The 19,445-nt window shown below is 29.0% G+C and overlaps 1 protein-coding gene and 2 long non-coding RNA genes across 5 annotated transcripts; all 3 read right to left on the reverse strand.

The window, feature by feature from the left end:
• Positions 1-847: 847 nt before the first annotated feature.
• LOC126900368 (uncharacterized) lies at positions 848-1,866 on the reverse strand. The gene is made up of 3 exons (XR_007702843.1): positions 1,761-1,866; positions 1,562-1,675; positions 848-1,486 (listed from the first exon to the last, which is right to left on the reverse strand). It is a non-coding gene; the product is annotated as an uncharacterized LOC126900368 (long non-coding RNA).
• A 15-nt stretch (positions 1,867-1,881) lies between these two features.
• On the reverse strand, positions 1,882-8,930 carry LOC126900350 (uncharacterized). Of its 3 annotated transcripts, XR_007702838.1 has the most exons (8): positions 8,680-8,930; positions 8,538-8,555; positions 8,106-8,260; positions 7,940-8,001; positions 7,765-7,877; positions 6,369-6,587; positions 2,180-2,415; positions 1,882-2,093 (listed from the first exon to the last, which is right to left on the reverse strand). It is a non-coding gene; the product is annotated as an uncharacterized LOC126900350 (long non-coding RNA). The 3 variants fall into 3 exon arrangements; XR_007702839.1 differs by lacking the exon at positions 8,538-8,555 and having other exon boundaries at positions 8,792-8,930; XR_007702837.1 differs by lacking the exon at positions 8,538-8,555.
• Positions 8,931-16,152: 7,222 nt separating this feature from the next.
• Positions 16,153-17,107, reverse strand: LOC126900275 (uncharacterized). The gene is made up of 2 exons (XM_050675880.1): positions 17,058-17,107; positions 16,153-16,966 (listed from the first exon to the last, which is right to left on the reverse strand). Exon 2 carries the CDS (start codon positions 16,843-16,845, stop codon positions 16,234-16,236), a length of 612 nt encoding a protein of 203 aa, XP_050531837.1. The 5' UTR covers positions 16,846-16,966; positions 17,058-17,107; the 3' UTR covers positions 16,153-16,233.
• Between the last annotated feature and the right edge of the window lie 2,338 nt (positions 17,108-19,445).

Genomic DNA, 19,445 nt, shown 5'->3' on the forward strand with positions numbered 1-19,445 from the left:
TTTGTTATGTTAATTTAATGTTTTGTTAATTGAATATGTGCGAACAATCGGTCGAGAGAAATTTTGTGCAAAAATGATTTAAGCTCTAAATACTACGCATATTAAATTTCTATGTGATACTTTTAATAATGGTTACTCAAATGTCTCTTAAAATAATTATTATTTTAAGAAAATTAATTTTGGTATTTTTAATTTCATAGATCTTGATTAATCAGTAATTTTTTAACCAACCTATTTTACCTTAGAAGAGTATCTTTAACTTTATTTTGTAAATGCCAACATACGTATTTAACTAGCTTATAAAATAAAAAAACGAAATTCAGGTATTCAAATTTGATATTCTTTCAAATGTATTACCACAAAAAAATATTTTGACATTGTATGAAAATAGAATTAAATTTATATTTGTTGTTTCCTAAAAGTCAATTGATATTTTTCGGACATAATAAACACATATATAGCATTTGGCTTAAAACTAATAGCCTAATGTACAGACTCCGGTAGTAAGTAAATAATGTCTTTTATATTCGGTAACTTATATAAATTATAAATATTTTAATCGTTGATTTTATTTAACATCGTTAAATTTAACATCAAAAAACCAATTAATTTATTTTTTGTTTAATTAGAAATAGAAGATGTATATGAACAATTTATCATCACTTATACTTAGAACTTGTGTAAATTTCAGATTTTCAAATGGCAATCCCTTATTATTTTTATATAAATTTTTTTCGTCATAAAAAAAAAATGTTAAGCAAAAATAGAAAATAAAAAATTATGAATTTTAAACAATATACGCTACTTTAAAATTTACGATATTTTATGAAAAAATTCAGTAGTTTTTCTAAACGGTGACATTATTATTTTATGTAGCAAAAAGAGCTACCGGTTTACTGTGATAATGCACGTAGTCAAAATAACTAAGGTAAGCTTGGGATGTTTATTCATAAAACTGGTAGTGTTTTACTGGAAGTTTTAAAAATAATGAATTGTAATTTTCTCGTTAAACATCCTATAAAAGATCTATAAAAATCTGTTTATAACACTTGTATTTTTAAAGATATTACTTGAAACATAGTCAGTCGATCACCTTGTATATATCCAAGTAAATAAAATAACAAAAATTTAATTGTAGATCAATGACTTTTTTGTAAATTTCTTTTCGGAGTAAGTTTTTAAGTTAAATTTTAAGTAGTCATCACTTGAACAACGACTACGAATATCAATTCATCTATATATATTTATATTGATAACCATTTAAAATTATTCAAAAACAATTAACCTATTTAATTTTGTTTACAGAATGCAGTAAAAATAAATATGGAGCTGATTGTTCTGCTAGGTGTTCACTAAAGATGACTTTTTGTAAACACATGTTGTTCTGCACAAATAGTGATGGATTTTCCTGTGCGGCTGGATACACTGGACCTTTATGCAATAAAGGTTTGATATATATCTTGAAGCATTTTTCATATTTAAAAAACTAAAAAAATGAAAAATCTTATAGTATGTTCTAAAGGAACTTATAAAGGAGGATTTAAAAAAAATTTCATCTTACTTTATTGTATTGATTGTAATTGACAATTTTAATTACTTTATGAAGTTTTGAAATTTATTATTTATAACAATTTTGTTTACATTATTACAGAATATCCAGTTTTAATCGAACCACCTAATATATAATTTTCAAATTTTCATTCATAAAAATTAAATATTTTATAATGTATCTATTATTGGCAATTAGAGATGATACAAACCATCAAAATTTGATCTAAATTAATTGAGTTAGAGTTATGTCTAATATTTTAGTTTTGTTTTGAATATTTTTGAAATTTTTAACACTATTCTGTCTTCCAATTCATCAGATGNAGTTAGAGTTATGTCTAATATTTTAGTTTTGTTTTGAATATTTTTGACATTTTTAACACTATTCTGTCTTCCAATTCATCAGAATGAGCTACGTAAATCTTAACACTACTCGAGTATTCGAGTCTCTTCAACGATTTACATGTTTCGTGAGCGTTTGAACTTTTCTTCGTGACACATACAATCACGTGTTTCAGTAGGCCGTGCTGTGTTAGGGAAAAGTCCTATTAAATTTTTAAGAAAAAAAAATGCGAATTAAAATATTATTATTATAAATTTTTTCATTAAAGTGTATAAACAAATTTTGTACCGTTGCAATCATAGTCAGTTTCTGAATCTTCTGTATTTTTCGATTCGTCGTCTGAATCAGATATTGAAGATGTAGCCCTTATCTTCAACACTACTCTATTTTCTGGCCCGTATTTATTAGAGTGAAACTCTACGCAGCTTGAATATTTACACCTCTTCGAGGGCTCATATTCATCAAAAGTGTTTGCCCTTTTCAACAAATGTGAACTATTACATAGTTTTTGTTATTATCGTAACCTGCTAAAATATTAGACAAAAATTAACAAATTAAGCATGACTATTATTGTAAAAAATAACAAATATATCCGATGATAAAAAAAATGTTATTTCATACTTTTTTGTCGCTGAACTACACATGTCTCATCGTCATGCTGGACTTTTATTTTTCTTAATTGAAATAGTAGGGTTTACATGTAATCGCTTTAGTTGGGCAAACAATTTTTGCGTCGTCGTGCTCATCGTTACAAATAATTTCAATAATTAAAACTTAAAGATGTCAAAGACATTGGCTTTGAGAATAATTAAAAATATGGATAATAATCTTGAAAGTAGAAAAATTCTCAAAGTGATCAGATNTATGGATAATAATCTTGAAAGTATAAAAATTCTCAAAGTGATCAGATAGTAAAAATGTTTGCTAATTTATAAATAAAAAATTGTATCCATAGAAACTAAAAACAGAAAACGTAAACTAAATATTTTTTTTAAATATTTGGAAACGTACAAAAATTGCTTGTTTATTTTTCTTAGTAACATGTATAGAACAGCATTAGTTGAAAAATAAAATTCTATGTGTTAGTAGAATATAGTAAATACTATGTATTTCATTGAAATTTCAATTTAATATTTTGTTATTATGTTGAAAATTGATTTCTTTAATAATTTAAATACAATGGAATATATCGTAAGAAATCCAGACAAAAGGAGTTGCTTTTAAACGGCCTTAGTATCATAAATTTTCCAAGAAAAGGAAAACCTGATTGTCGGGTGAAGACCAAAGCCGGATTTAGGGTCAGGATAATACACTATTGTATAATTACCCTTATTTATTTTGTGTTTTTGAAATCTTGCAGAAAATATGATATAAAAAAAAATGCCATTTAGTTATAAAATAATTCGTTCACGCTTATAATTTTCCATTTACAAATTTCAACACTAGGTAAATCTTGATCTAATTTTCTCTTTGGCTAAAATATTTTTATTAAACTATCTGTATGATTTTTCGATAGTGGAGTAAGGATAAAAATTAAACTCTTATCCAAAAATATGTTTACTTTGAAAATCCATTATGATTTGGTAGCACACTATGATTCAAAAACCTACTTGCACCTATGCTATTTCATTAAGGAAAACAAAATTAAAAACTGTTTTTATTAAACATGAGTCTTTTTCTCATTGAACATCTTGTATGATAAAATTTGTATTTTATACAGATTGAACGATTTTATGATATTAGTCTTACTTTTATTGAGTAATGAAATACTACACTAAATGTATTGCATTTTTTTAAATTAGGTACATATAAATAATTATACTTAATTCTTTAATATTTATACACGATAATATTTATTAATAATTTTAATGACTATAAAAAGTTTTTATTCATTTATTGGCTTCGATGCGAAGCTGAGAAGGTAATAATTTTACTATGATGTGTTTTTTTTTTTTGTGTCTGTTACCACTTTTTCTTAGCTCTCACCAAACCGATTTCTTTCAATGATACGTCAAAAGATCACAAATTGTATCTAGTCGAAGACATTACCCTCAAAAATTGAAAAAAATTCCCTCGTTCCCCGTAAAAGGGGGAAACCTCCAAAAAAATTACGAATTTAAAAATCGCTAATTTTCGAAATTTTTTCAATTTTTTTTACTTAAAAGTGCTATAACTTTTTCAAAAATAAACATATCAATATAATTTTTTTTACATAGATGCATAATATCATTACCTTTCATTTGGAATATTTTTTTCATAAATTTAACCCTTAACCTGCCCACAAGGGAGGATTTAAAATGACAACTTTTTCACAAAAAATTAACTTTTTCAACTTAACTTTTGAAAATGTTCCGGAAGGTCTGACACTTTTATATATATCTTAAATTGAAGCTAATGTAATATTCTTTATTATGCAAAAAAAAAATTTCGGACTTTATTTTATCTTCACGGTGAAAATGGCTACCGAATGCTATTTTTGTGTGAAAATTTTCGATTTTGTATTTTACATTTTTAACTTTATTATGCTATAACTTTTTGAAAAATGTATGGATCAGTACAATTTTTTCATGAGGAGTAGTATTTATATACATCTTTCATTTGACATACTGTTTTTTTAAATCCGACCATTTCCCTATATACGAGGGGGGTTCAAATCTAAAAAATGCATGTAGAAAGTAGAACTTTTTCAACTTAAATTTTGAAAGTGTTCCGGAAAGTCTGACACTTTTATATATATCTTAAATTAAAGCTAATGTAATATACTTTATTATGCAAAAAAAAAATTTCGGACTTTATTTTATCTTCACGGTGAAAATGGCTACCGAATGCTATTATTGTGTGAAAATTCTCGATTTTATTTTTTACATTTTTAACTTTATAATGCTATGACATATTGAAAAGTGTATTGATCAATATAATTTTTTTATGGGAAATACTATATTTTAATATTCCTTTTTTCATTCGAAATACTTTATCTTAATCAGGATATTAATAAGGAACTAGCAGTTTATGAAGCTTTTGGAATAATCCACCAATTTTTTAAAATTAAACACTATCTAAAGATTTGCATCGAAGCGTTTTTTTTTTATAGTGATTTTAATCACTGTCAGATATCATTATACTTGATCCAACTATGCCACGTCACCACTGTGCCGCGACCCCCCTGTGCTGGGTTTTTTTGAACTTAAAATATTTTTCTCTAAAATTAAAGTTAAACTTAGGAATTTTAAAGTGAATTTTGTTTTGGTGAATCTTTTGATTTAAGTTCATTTGTTTATTAAATAATAATGCTTTATTTTTCTTATTGTGGACATAAATATCATATAGTATTTTAAACATTGAATCTTTTTAAAATTATTTTACTTTAATAATAAATTCAACCCAAATTTAAACTTTTATTTAATAGTAATAATTTATTGTGCGCTTTTTTTGTTGGGTAGCTAGTCTTAGAGCTTAATGTTTTTGTTTCAACGAAGATCGCGCCGGCGGACAACGCAATACAATTTTACGAGTATATTTTTAATGTTAATTTTTTGTCTTGGTGATTATTGTGCTGCATCCTTTCAAGGCACTAGTGTCGGAACACATTATAGATGTAAATATATGAATATTATATAAAGTAAAAAGCGTAGGAGGAGTATCAGAGGTTTTCGTGTAAAAGTAGAGGTGCACCAAGGTTCTGCTTTAAACCCTTACTTATTCTCTATAGTGATAGATGAAATTACTAGAGAAATACAAGGAGAGGTGTCGTGATGAATGTTGTTTGCTGACGATAAAGTGTTAATAAGAGAAAATAGGGAGGAAATTAATCAATGGCTAGAGGTGTGGAGATCAGCTCTTGAAGATTTTGAATTGAGGGCAACAGTTAAGTCTTAATCATAATGTATACATATTTGTCATTCATACCCAATAAATTTTTCCCAATTCTACTCTCATTCTTATTATTTATAACATTTTTATTGTGGCTACCCAAACATACAAAAGAAATTATTTAGTAACCTGGAAAACTTATATTTCCATATAATTCATAAAAATGTTTGCCCTATTTGTACTCCTAAATTTAGATGAACTTAAAAATTTATATTTAATTTGAAATCAACGACCATTAAAACAAAAGGAATAGAAAATGTGAAGATTTTTTTTTGTCTTAAATCAGGAGATACAGGGTGATTGACTAACTATGCCTCACGAATTATCTCTGAAAAAATAAGAGTTATAAACAATTTTTTTTTTTTAATCATTATGGATCTTTTTGATGAGCTGTTTCACAAGAAAATTTTAATTTTTACCACCATCCCATTATGCTTAAAAATAGTGTCAACTTCATATTTTCAAATGGTAACCCTATTTTTTTTTTATACCATTAGATTTAGTTTAATAAAAAAAAAATTTTTGTAAAAAAAATATTTTATTTTATTAAATATTAAGCGCTCCACGGCTCTCTAAAGTTTAGGGTTTATTAAGAAAAAATCATAACCTGATATCGGCCCTTGGGCTGGTGTCGGCCAATAGGGGCTCTACCCCGACGTCCGAGGGTCACTCCTCGAGTTTGATGGTGGACGTCACGCTGGTGTCCCCGTCGCTGCACCCGCACATGTCCGGCTGGTCGGTTCTCCCGAACAGGGAAAACCTCAGCGACCACCGATACATCGTGTACCCCAATCCAAGCACGCCCCGCACTCACCACAATATAGATCTGTAAAAAGTAGATATTGCAGGTGACCCACATACACGTGAATGATTAACACAGACAGTGAAAAATAACGCTGCGGTTTTTTATGACATGGTGCGACGCAAAAAGCATATCGAGTATGATATCGTTATAAGAGACACGACATCCATCACATTAAAACCATACCTGTACTCGTTGCAAAAACAAGAGGCGATACACTGTTATGTTACAAAATTTGTACATTTCAACATCTGTACATCAGTGGGTCATATGTTTGGTATGTCCCCAATTATAAAATGAGTTATACACAAGTCAATCGGTCAGTACTCGATTTGTTGAGTCAGCTGAGCACACACAATGCATCCCCAATATCTATGTAACTCTCTATATGAACCAGTTCCAAATTAGCACCACCACTAGCCATTACATAACAACGTGACTCTTCACTAGACTAGTGAGATGCATTATGTCAAAATTACACTGCCTGTGTTAAATGAACACGTATATTAAAAATATAATAATGACGTATAGGAATAATTCAAACAATTATTGTTGAATCATTTCTTACAGTATAAGTTTTACTATAAAGCTAGTGTCAACGATAAATAGATTACTCTAAATACAGTATATCAGATCATAGTTTTGTATTATTACTTATTGAAACAACAGGTGTTTGTATCTAACTTTAAAACATTAGATCCTTCTTTCACAATATTTTATTTATTTAGATGTTTGTTTTTAAATTCGTATCTGAAAAACATTTTTAAAACTTTACTTTATAAGTAAAGCTTTTTAAAGCTCGTTATAAAATGTGTAATATAAATTTTTTACATATTTCATCGAATAATAATTATGTGGATTATTATTAGATTGCAATTTACAAATGAATTAGATTTATTGTGTTTTTTATATGTTAACTAAATTTAAAACAACACTTAATGTTTTGCATAAAGTCGAAACCATTTTAATTATATCAATGAAAAACAATTTTTTCTTGTTAAATAATTAGTCATAATTTTACACATAAATCTAAAATAAAATGTGTTATTAGTATTTTTTACATAGTTATTAAAAAAAAGTTATATATTATCGAAAACCGAAATCGAGTTATTCTACTCTACATAATTGACTTTATTTGATTTATTAAGCTATCAAATAAATCACGACTTTTTAAAAATGTTAACTATTTTAATTCTCATACTAGGCTCTGCTTAGCTGAAACTCCACCTCAGATCCCGGGCATAAAATAAAACACATTTTTTACAAACTTCTTCGTACCCGAAAAATATCGTTCAACGTCACTGATTTATTCACCTATGAATTAATAATTATATTGTGTTTTTTTTATGTTTAGAATATATAAAAAAAGGCCATACCAAAATAAAATCAACTAAAAATTTAATGTAATAATTGTGATACTCCAATCATGCAATTCCACCTATTTAAATCAAAAAATAGATGATATAAGAATCTGTTTCAAATGTTAAAAAAATAACTTTGATGTGATTAAAAGTGAATTGGAAAGTAACTTTACATTCTCACCAACTAGTATATGTATATTTAATTGAAATTCATCTCCAATTACCGCCGATAAATCCAATGATTTAGAAAATGTGGTAAACTTCTCAAAAGTGTAGAGAGTTGGAATCGCAAAACAAAACGTCAATGAAACTCAAAATCATATATTAGTCCAAATCCTACATTACAACACAACCAAGTAAATAAATTTAAAATTATTCAAAGATTACCATTGTTGAAAAATGGTTCTCGAGCTAATAAACTTTAAAGCTTCACAGTTACAAATTATGGTAAAATCATAATCAACTATTCATGTCCGTTTGACACAATAGCGAAGATTTTTATGGTGGGCATAGTGATAATATCTCTTACAAAAGTTAAATTGAAAAAAGTGGAAATTTATTTTTGGATTTTATTCTGAGCATTGTAGGTAATGGTATACATTCAAATACTTACTCAGCCAGAGCAGATTTACTGGTAAATTATAATTGTTATAAATGTAATGTACAGAACACATGAAAAAATAATGATTATAGTAATGTTTATTGCAGATTAATATTAAGAAACCAAAATTGAAGAAATTAGATCTTAATATTACCGTAGCTGAGTGTGAAACTGTAGCAAGCATAATATTTGACTGTATACTTAAAGACATTCTTTCGGCATTTGATTATATAAATTGTAGTATCAAAAGTTCTAAGATTACAAACCCAACATCATTATTTTGTTTCATTATATAACTCAAAATGGTAATTTAGATGGTCCACAAAATTATATAAAACAAAGGATGGAAACTGAAAAGCTAAAATTTAATAAAATAAATAATAATGGTGAACTATGCCAAGGAAAAAAAACATCTAAACTAATAGAATTACATCTGATTAATGAGATTTTAAATTGGGAGAGTACATATGAACAAATTTATAAGATATATAAATACATAATTATACTTCACTATTTTAATGATAATTTTATTTCTTTTATTTTTGAAAATTTCAGGAGATAGTAACATCAGCTATAGCACTGAAGCTGCAACTCATATAAATATCTCATTAAATAACATCCCTGAAATATTGAAATGTTTAGCTTAGAGGTGTTGGTTGTTATTGAAAGGTCTTAGTCGTCTAAAAACTACAATTAGATACTATTATGCATGTTGTAAGCGCAGACTAAATAATTAGAAAGTTTTTGACGTTTAACAAAAAAGTGTTAAGCATGTAAAAGAAAATGTGATAGTGCCTTGTGAGTTTTTATTGTACACAATTTGGTTTTCAAACAATATTGTTATAGGTAGTTAAGATTTATTTCATTTTTCAATGTACTTAAAAATGTATGCAATAAAACACACCTTTAATAAAAATAACATGCATATTAAACATATTATACTGTGATGGCGTCACGTTACCATTATTGTAGACAATTATTATAATAAAATACAGACAGCGCATCCGCTTCTAGAGACTGATGAATTGACGATTAAAATTTATTGCAAAATTGGTAATTGCCCGAATTACTATTTAAACGCAAAATATCTGACCATCGTGGTCAGTCAATTCCAGTGCTTTGTGTCATTCATTAGTTTCAGTAATCGGTTGTCGGTGCCCGGCTTACTGCCTAAATTCAAGTCTTTGTTTTTCTCTTTTTACCTACCTACTCTCGTCCTAGATATTTCAGAGTATTTGTGTCTTGCACTTCGCTTACACCTCATACTCAATTACCCGTTCCCTCTTTGAAGTACTTGTGTCTTGCACTTCATCCGCACCTCATACCTAGGCGTTACCTTTATTCCATTCCTATAAAAACGGCCTTTCGACACCCGCAGATAATCCGGAGTGTCAGCCGGGCATGGTAACTGCTGTTTGATCACACGTACATGATTACACTTGCAGCAAACTCATAATTATCATCCTACACCCCCCTTTCATTCATTTTGTGTTTTATTTCATTCTTTATTTTTTAAAAAGCGTTAAAAACAGAAATATTTTGCGAAACGTTCTTGTTTTTTTAATTACTTGTTAAAATTTAAACCAAAATGTTTGCATTGTTCAATTTTTTTTAGTTTGAAATATTACACTTAACATTACATTTGAAATAAAATTTGGTAATTCGTTACCATATTTATCTTTCATTTTTGTTTTTTTGTACAAATATCCCTGTTGTTGAAATTCTAAAATGGTTTGATTTGAATTAAAATTTTATTTAATTAACTTTTTTACTTTGTAAGCTAAACTTACAAGAACCCCAAGGAGGGTCCACCCTGGGCCGAGACAGAGCCGGAGCACCAGTAATTTCGTACCTTATCCTATGGGGAAAGGTTATGAATAATAATAATAATTTAAGATAACATGGATGAACATTTATTAATTCTTACAAGCTCATTTATTTATCAAACAAATAAGATTTCATATACAATAAAATTTATTAACAAGCAATATATATATATATATAATATATTATATATCAAGAACAACAAGGACGCGACATTATGCAATACTGACCCAGTCCACAGCACTTTCACCGTGCGTGGAGTACTAGGTACACCCAGATCCCCATTGTTTTGCTGTAGCCGCCGCGTTAATACGATGAACAATAATTGCACTGTGATTAAGAGAAATAACAAACAGTTCGTTCCATTAAAAATAATAATTGGAGCTGCTACGGTTTAAATATAATTGAGCATTGTTTTGTTGAAATTCGAGAATTTCTTTTACATTTATGTATAAATTAAAACGAAACTTCAACGTATATATAATTTACACGCAGACTGTACTCATTAACGATCGTAACTGACATAAGAGCTTATGGCATATGAGCTATTTAGAATTTATTTTTATTAATTAAAATATAAACAGTAGATACACACAAAGATTATGGAACGTTATAATAGTTCGGTAACCAATCATTTTTTAGTAAAGATATTCGTTATTATTACTATTCTTATATTTTAACATTTAAATGCGCGATTAGATTTATTCGTGTATCTTTAAATGCCCCGAGAGTAATTTATGCGGACTTTTATATAGAGTTTTGCAATTAAAGATGATGTTTTAATGATCGCGACAACTTTATTTTAGGAACTATCTGATTTTATCTTCACATGATTTGCATATCGCATAACAAATGAAACTGTGTGGGTGAACAATCAGCGTGATTGTAATTTAATAACCGAGTGTAATAATTGTAAAGACTAAATTTTGTAGAAAATAAAAACTATGGATGACGGTGCGGATGGTTATCGGTTATAGGTTTCATAATTACATGTTTTTTGATGATCAGCCATTGTTGACAAGCAAAACACTGTGTCATTACACAAGTTATTATACCTAAACGCATAATCGTTGATATTATAAATACTGTACCTGCTTAAACTGAGGCTATTAACTACGGCTTTCGATAATGAAAAATTAATTGAATGGTAGTACAGGAAGAGAAACGCGACTGATCTTTACACACCCACAAAATAATAAATGAAACTCACAGATCAGTGAGTTTGCAAATAGTGATTATCGACATTGCTGTTGCAGATCTGACCAGAGTTCAAATGTAAACTATAAATTTCTAACATTTTAAAAACATCAAACGGTTAAAAACATAAGCTTTCTCATGTAATGTACATGTAAAGCAAATTTCGCTATGGTTGAAACGTATATAATATCTTGTACCTTCTTATTATGTCCAGTGAATTGTATCTGGTACAAGTTTAAGAGGTCACTGTTAATTTGATAGCGCGCTGCCTTAGGATTATATAAGCCCTCAGTATTCGATAACGGAAGATAACATTTAAATAGAAACTTGTTAATATAATTTTATACTTGATCTGTTGCGGAAGAAATGAGTTGTGGACAGGGTTAAGTAAACGAAATGTAAATATCAATAGTGTTTGGACAAAAGTTTCAGTTACATCTCGAGGCGTTAGTATACTCTACATTTTCTGTTTTAAGAACTATACTTGTTGACCGTCATCGTTACAATAACAAATGAAATGGCTTGCAGCGGGCAATAAAGCAATAACAAAATAAATAGGCTGTGTTACCGCATTGCTAACAGTATAGGTCATATATTGGTTTTGGTAGCTAATGAACGAAACGGGTGGAAATAAATAAAAAGGGCAGTAGGCCAAACTAAACGCTGAACTTTGTTACTTATGCTATTCATTATGCACACATGCACAAACGTGGGAATAATGAATTTCGATGTTGCTTTTTGAATAGATTTATTGTATAATAGGACAAGTACTATAGGTGCAAATAATTGTAAATAGTAATTTGCGAACTAATAGTGGTTCAAAGTTATTACATCCTTTATGCAGTATAGACGATGGGGCAACGAGCAATTCGGTAGCGACGTTCTATTTATGTTTCTGTTATTGTCATATTGTATAACATATCAAAATTACTGCCGTAAACAACTGTGCAACGTTCTAATAAGCTGTCACAGTATATATGGAGAACCGTCACGATTACTATTTTTATTACAATTAAGCAATTATAATAAACACCCGTATTTGCTAAGTCACGTGTCCGTCTTTCTCAGCAAAACCGAACCGTGCCTTACTAGGTGCATTGTTGATTAATTAAAACTTTTCGAGTAGTTGAGGATTTACAGTGTAATCGGTTTTACAGCCCATTAGACATTAATCAAAAATCAAATTGCAATTTCGTACCGTGCACCCAACCATGCGGTTGTATGGTGTTTTTTTAATATTTTGTTGATTAAAAACGGAGAACCAATATTATTTTTCATTTAAATTTCATTCGTCGATAGTCAGAGTGAAAGCAAAATAATTATCAATCGAAATATGTTCGCTACCGATTTCGTTTTTTACCCAATTATAAAACTCAATCAAACACTATTGTTCGATGGTCATTAGTAATGACTCACTAGATCAATGTACATGCGGTATAACTGGGGTTTTCAATAAAATTATAAATGTATTAACGTCATGTTAATACACTGTTGCTGACAGTTTTGGTGCGCAATATAATTAGTTGTTGATTTAATTGTCTTTAAAGTTAGGTTAATAATTTTTAGACGTAAAAGTATTTGCGGTAGCTTTCGATAACTATCTCAAGTTTGAGGCTTTTAATTACACGTTAGAACTAGTGAAATTTTTTAAATATTTAGTCATTTGCACAAAAAAACGGTGCTATTAACGAAGATGTGAGGCAGACAAATAAATATGAATAGATCAAATGGAAAGAAGCGTCTGGTGTTTTCTGTGANAAAAAAAAAAAAAAAACATCATAGTAAAATTAATACCTTCTCAGCTTCGCATCGAAGCTAAAACCCAACAAAATTACGCACACGATTACACGAAACTTAACACACATGTATGCAAAACGCAATAGTTCGATCACTGGACACTGAACGTTTGAATTAGCTGTTGGTAGTGTGTTTATTCCTTTATTCCAACTTTGATAGGTACTATGATGTTTATAATAAAAAGGATAACCAAGATACGTGAAAACAAAATAACACAACGACGGACGGCCTACGCTAATCGCTATTATAATATGGTATCGATTCGTAGAAGTCAAAGTCACGTCTTATCAAAGCCGGGGTTTCCAGGCACTACCACTACGCTGTTTAATAATAAATGACATAATTACTCGAACGTTTATACCAATTTACTAAAGTATTATATTGTATTTGCAGTATGCCCCAATTTCGTTTTGTTATCATGTGACGTATATCGGTATTAATTTTGCAGACAAAATTATATAAATACAAAACAATATTTATTTTTTAAAGTTGATTTTTTCATAAGCCGAGGGTTAAAAAGTTTAAAATTTTTTTTTATAGTATTCGGCATCCGGATGCCCCCAAACATCTGCTGCCCGGGGCAAGTGCCCTTAAAACCCTCCGTCAAATCCGGCCCTGTATATATAGACATATTAGAGTATTTATAGCCTTGCTCTTTTGTATTTTTATGAAACGTACAACTACATATGGTTGACGTCGTTGTATATATAAGACCCACACAGGCAGTATTTTAGGGTTCATTTTATTAGAACACATTCAAATATCAAGTAATAACAGAATCCAACCAGTTAAATAAAATAAATGAGATTTGTACATAATATTAAATAATTAATTTAATAGTGAACCAACAAGAGAGGAAAAAAAACAACAGAATAAAGTATCATTGGCATGACAAATCCAACGCATGGGTCAGGATAAAGTGGACATATCACCAACGTCAAAGGGTATCCTCTACATAAATGTAGGGGACCCATTGAGTTGTTCACCATGTCCACCCTGACTACACCCGAGGATCTGTAAACTCACGAATGGTGAAAGAAAAAAAAACTAAGGCATAGAAAGGATTGACCATACAAACTAATTTCAATCTATGGTGACAATTCATAGTCATTAAGTAAATAAAAAATAGGACTAAATAGTTAGCCAATTCATAAAACAAACTAATTTATATACATGCTTACCACGCAAGACAAAATATATAAAAAAAAACACAATATACCACTTAACAAGAAGATGTTGAGATGTCCAAATCACGTATGTCCGTTGTTGATGCCAGGTTGATGGCCAAGCTAAATTACAGAATTACTCCTCCATACGGATTCGTAAAAACCAACGCCACAAAAAAATTGAATGGTTGGTGATTTCAGTAGGAGAATAAAACAGAAATTGAAAAGTGAATGATGATGATGATTTTTGACATAACCGTACTTTTCTCAAAACAGGCTCGATAGCACATGTAAAGGGTAGGTGACAGTGTGACCATTCTAATGTGGTGTAATGTGGTATGGACAAGGCTCACAGGTGTTAGGGAAAATATTTTATCTAATAACTAATCATGTGTGTATATGCAACACTGACCCTACAGATATATGACGCGCATATGGTTACCTGTGACCTTATATTCATGATAATTTTATTACGTTACAGAACCCCCCAAATAGACTAATGACGTTAACGAAAGCAGTCTGTTTCAAAATAACAGTAATGAAGTATAATATAATAGAATAATCTGAATTAAAACAATTTAATTAAACTAATATAATTTGAATATTTTCAATAATCTATAGCAATCAATTTCTAATAATATCAAGACAATAAATCTATTTGAGAACGATAATGTTTTAGGTGTATTACATTAAATGTACCTCTAACATCTAAGGAGTGTAAATATTGTAACACATAGGCATTTTCTTTTTTAATCTCTTTTATTTTGTAAGGATCCTCATATAATAAAAAGAACTTAGCAATCTTTTTATCCACACTACAACTAAGTTTGTGAGTCTTAAGAAGAACCAGATCATTGATTTTATAATTAATGGCTTTGCCTTTTTGATCATGTCGTAACTTACATCGTTTAGCTTGTGACAATTGAAATTCCTGAGCTATTATTAATTTACTATTATAATTTACTTGGGGAGCATGTAAAAATCAACAAGATTTTAAGATTAGGCCAATCTTCATGATGTTCACAACAATAAGTTCTGAACATACGACCAAGTTCCTTCATTACCCTTTAATTGTCTGCCATGATGAGACACAATTTTTAAAGAAGAACCATATGAAGGAACATATTCATTTAAAATTTTGTGGCAACATGCCTTAGCAGTAGCCCTACAAAGAGGATACAATTTTACAAATCAAGTGAAATTATCTAAGACTACAAAAATATATGAATATCTAAACTGACCTGTAGGTAAAGGACCATAGATATCCACTAAACATCTCTCTAAAGGAGCAGAACTCAAAATATGTTGCATAGAAACCTCCATGCGAGTATTACTATGTTTGGTTCTTTGACGTATGTCACATGACTGGATTAGAAGTCTAACAGTTTTATGAAATTGAGGAAAATAACAATATTGAGCAATAAGGTTAGCGGTTTTCTTGGTTCCAACATGACCACACATTGTGTTGAAGGAAATGATTACTTTTTGTACAAGATGAGAAGGTAAATATATTAACCAAGGAGTTTTAGATGGGACTCTTGAATAAAGCTTAAGAAATACTTAATTAATTTTTCGAAATACTTTTGAAAAAAAAAACATTTTCAAAAAAAGTTTTATTTAGAAACTTTATAATTGGAGGTGGTAAAATACATATTTAATTAATATTTATTGTTAGTATATCACAAAGTACATCATAAATAACAAAAAAATATATATATTATTTATTATACCTTTTGGGTAAAATTGAAATTTTTGCAAAACAACTTAACACTATGCCGAGCTATCTTTTTAAATGTTGAGAATTCTTTGTTATTATCAAAAACTGATAGTAATTTATCGAAATATTTGTTTAAGATACATTCATTTTTTGATATTTTAACTTTATAGTCTTTGTAATCTACTTGTATATTAGTAGAATCATTAATTTCTTTAATTACGGCATCATAATCATATGTTTCATCAAGTTTTTCCAAGTTTTCAGTTAATGTTAATGATTGTTTGAGAATTTCGAGTATATCTTTCTGGAAACTACTTTCAAAACATTCTAGTGCATTAGCCATACAAGTTAGTAATGGTTTAAACGTACAAATTATTTTGATTAATTTATTCAATTGGTTCAACTTGTCCTTTTCAATATAATTAGGCGGTATATATATAGGCGGTATATTACGATAAAATCGATGTAATTTCAAAAGTACATATCCGTAAAAACAACTTAATGCGTTTGAAAATTTCTCTTTTGCAGTATCTAAAGACTCTTTGTCAACATTATTGACAGAAGGAAATGAACTAATTATTGCATTGGCTTGTACATATAAATTATATGTGTTGGACATTAAAATAAAACAATTTACTGATTTCCATCCTTTAGATTTAATAATTTTATTAAATTCATCAACTTGTTGACGTAACACATTATCCTCTGGTTCTGGTTCTGGTTTCTTCAATTTAAAACAACTACTAGTAAGACATATTAATACAAAGAAGAACATTAATCGCGTGAAAAACATAATAAATTATTGTAATCGCACAATAAGAAATAACTTACTCGTATAAGCCTTGAACTATTATTTCTTTAATTTATATGTATAATCTATTTACACATATTAATATAAATATAAATAATTATTATTTATGTGTTATTTATTTGTTTTATTATCATCTATTCGTGTTTATTTTGGTAATGTATTTTTGTGTTAGAAGAAGTTCATATGTCATAATACAGCACAATATTAAATTATACTTGTTCGATTAAATCTTTTCTAACTTAAACTGAATATTAGAAGTTTTATAATAAATTAAATATGTTCTTATGCTTCACCACAGCTTGACAGAATACACAAGCAAAAGATTAAGTTGTAATAAAAGCACAGAGAATTATTACAAAACATCCTATAATGTACATTTTTTCCAAAATACAAACAAATAAATCATGTTAACAAGCCTGGACATCCGAAACGCGTTCAACTCCGTGCGATAGTCACACATCCTGGTGGTGGCGGCAGGTATCCTATCGTCACTGCCGCCTGTCGACCTGCTCGCCGGACATGAGCTCCACCGAGAGCGAGGCCGGTTCCTCGAACCCGAGGACCGGCTGGCGCTCTGGCGGATGAGTATGCTACGGTGGCGGACTCGCCTCTCGGAGGAAACGACGAGAGATGAGTGGACCAGGTTCCTCATAGGCCCGATTGGCTGGACAGGTGGGTTCAAGTGATGTCCGGCCACATCACATTTGTAATATTATTTGTTTTTTTATTTAAATATTTTATTTTATTTTTGTTGCCTTTATTTGTAGACATGGTTTTTGATGCATTCGCATTTTTCTACATGTTTAACTTAATTACCCTATTAATTACAACTGTAATATTTATTTTATTGCGTGAGTAACTTAATTACTCGCGTCCATTTTATCCTTGTTCCTTAATCTAGACATGGGCTACGGTATGTTTTACATATTAACCACATACAACTTAGATTGTCATTATTGTGTTTAATAAACCATGAGTTATTATAGTAATTTATACATATAACAACATATTAACTTAAATCCTAACTTATATACTTTTAATTAACTTAAAATTAAACTCCACCTATGGTCCGATAATCAATTCTAATAGGTGTGACACCTCGCCTAGGTGATGGCGACCCTTGCTACTATAGCTAGTCAAAAATCCCCTGTGTAAAAGAAAGACTACAAATGGTTTTTTTAAAATTTGGAATTAAATGAAAATAATTTTATTTTATTAAAGATAAATAATAAAAGTATACTTTAAACGTAGTATAAGAAGGTATTGTATTATATTATATAATATTTTTAATATATTTAATTAACTAGTTTATTTAACAGATATAATCTATTAAATAAACTAGTTAATTATGTATGCTGTCTTTGAAAATAAAAATTTTCACTGTTACAAGGTATAAAAGACTTCATGATTGATAATTTGAAAAAAAAATTAACTAAAAGAATCCAAATATAAAATTATCTATGTAATTTTAGCTTTAATGCGAAGCTGAGAAGGTATTGGTTTTCTATGATGTGTTTTTATTATTATTTTTTTTTCTTTGTCTGTTACCACTTTTTCTCAGCTCTCACCGAACCGATTTCTTTCAACGATACGTCAAAAGATCACAAATCGTATCTAGTCAAAGGCAGTATCCTCAAAAATTGAAAAAATTTCCCTCGTTCCCTGTAAATGGGAGAAACCTCCAAAAAAATTACAAATTTAAAAATCGCTAATTTTCGAAATATTTTCAGTTTTTTGTACTTAAAACTGCCATAAAATTCGACGGGTTATGAACAAGCTATTGTGCGTTAGATGATTGGGAAATGATATTCTCCAATTTTCTAGGGAAATGTTGGGAATCGGATGATTTAGAGATAATCATCCGATTATAAAGAATTGCTCAAGCTATCTATAATTTTTTTAAATGGTGACTCAGATAAAAAAATTAAAATACACCCTCCTGGAGCCATGCACCAAGCTCGTTGGATGAGTAAAGCAATATATTGCTTAAAGGTTTTTTTTTACCGAAAACAGTATTTACTAAAAACTTTTAAAATAAATACTATTCGAGATATATGTATTTTTATTATTCGATTTTATTTAAAAGCCTGGTTTAACTGTACTGAACCGTCCAAAGCTCCGAATAACGACTTAAATTTTATCAAAGAATTAAAGTTATATGAACAACCGTTAATTGCGAAAGCAGCGTTAAACAAAATTTATAATCATTTATGGCACTTAACATAGGAAACAGCTGCTCTAACATTTTTTGACGATTCCATTTCAACAAAATAAAAAAATTAATGGTTGTATTCCTTAATAATGAGTCAATAATAAACCCTAGCAAACGTTTTATTCTTTCATCGTGTGATATTGACAAATTATTTCAGGTATAATAATTTTTGATATCTTTATTTTTTGATGACTAT

This window comes from Daktulosphaira vitifoliae, unplaced genomic scaffold (genome assembly GCF_025091365.1).
Source record: "Daktulosphaira vitifoliae isolate Bord-2020 unplaced genomic scaffold, ASM2509136v1 Scaffold_1, whole genome shotgun sequence".
Classification (NCBI taxonomy): Eukaryota; Metazoa; Arthropoda; class Insecta; order Hemiptera; family Phylloxeridae; genus Daktulosphaira; species Daktulosphaira vitifoliae.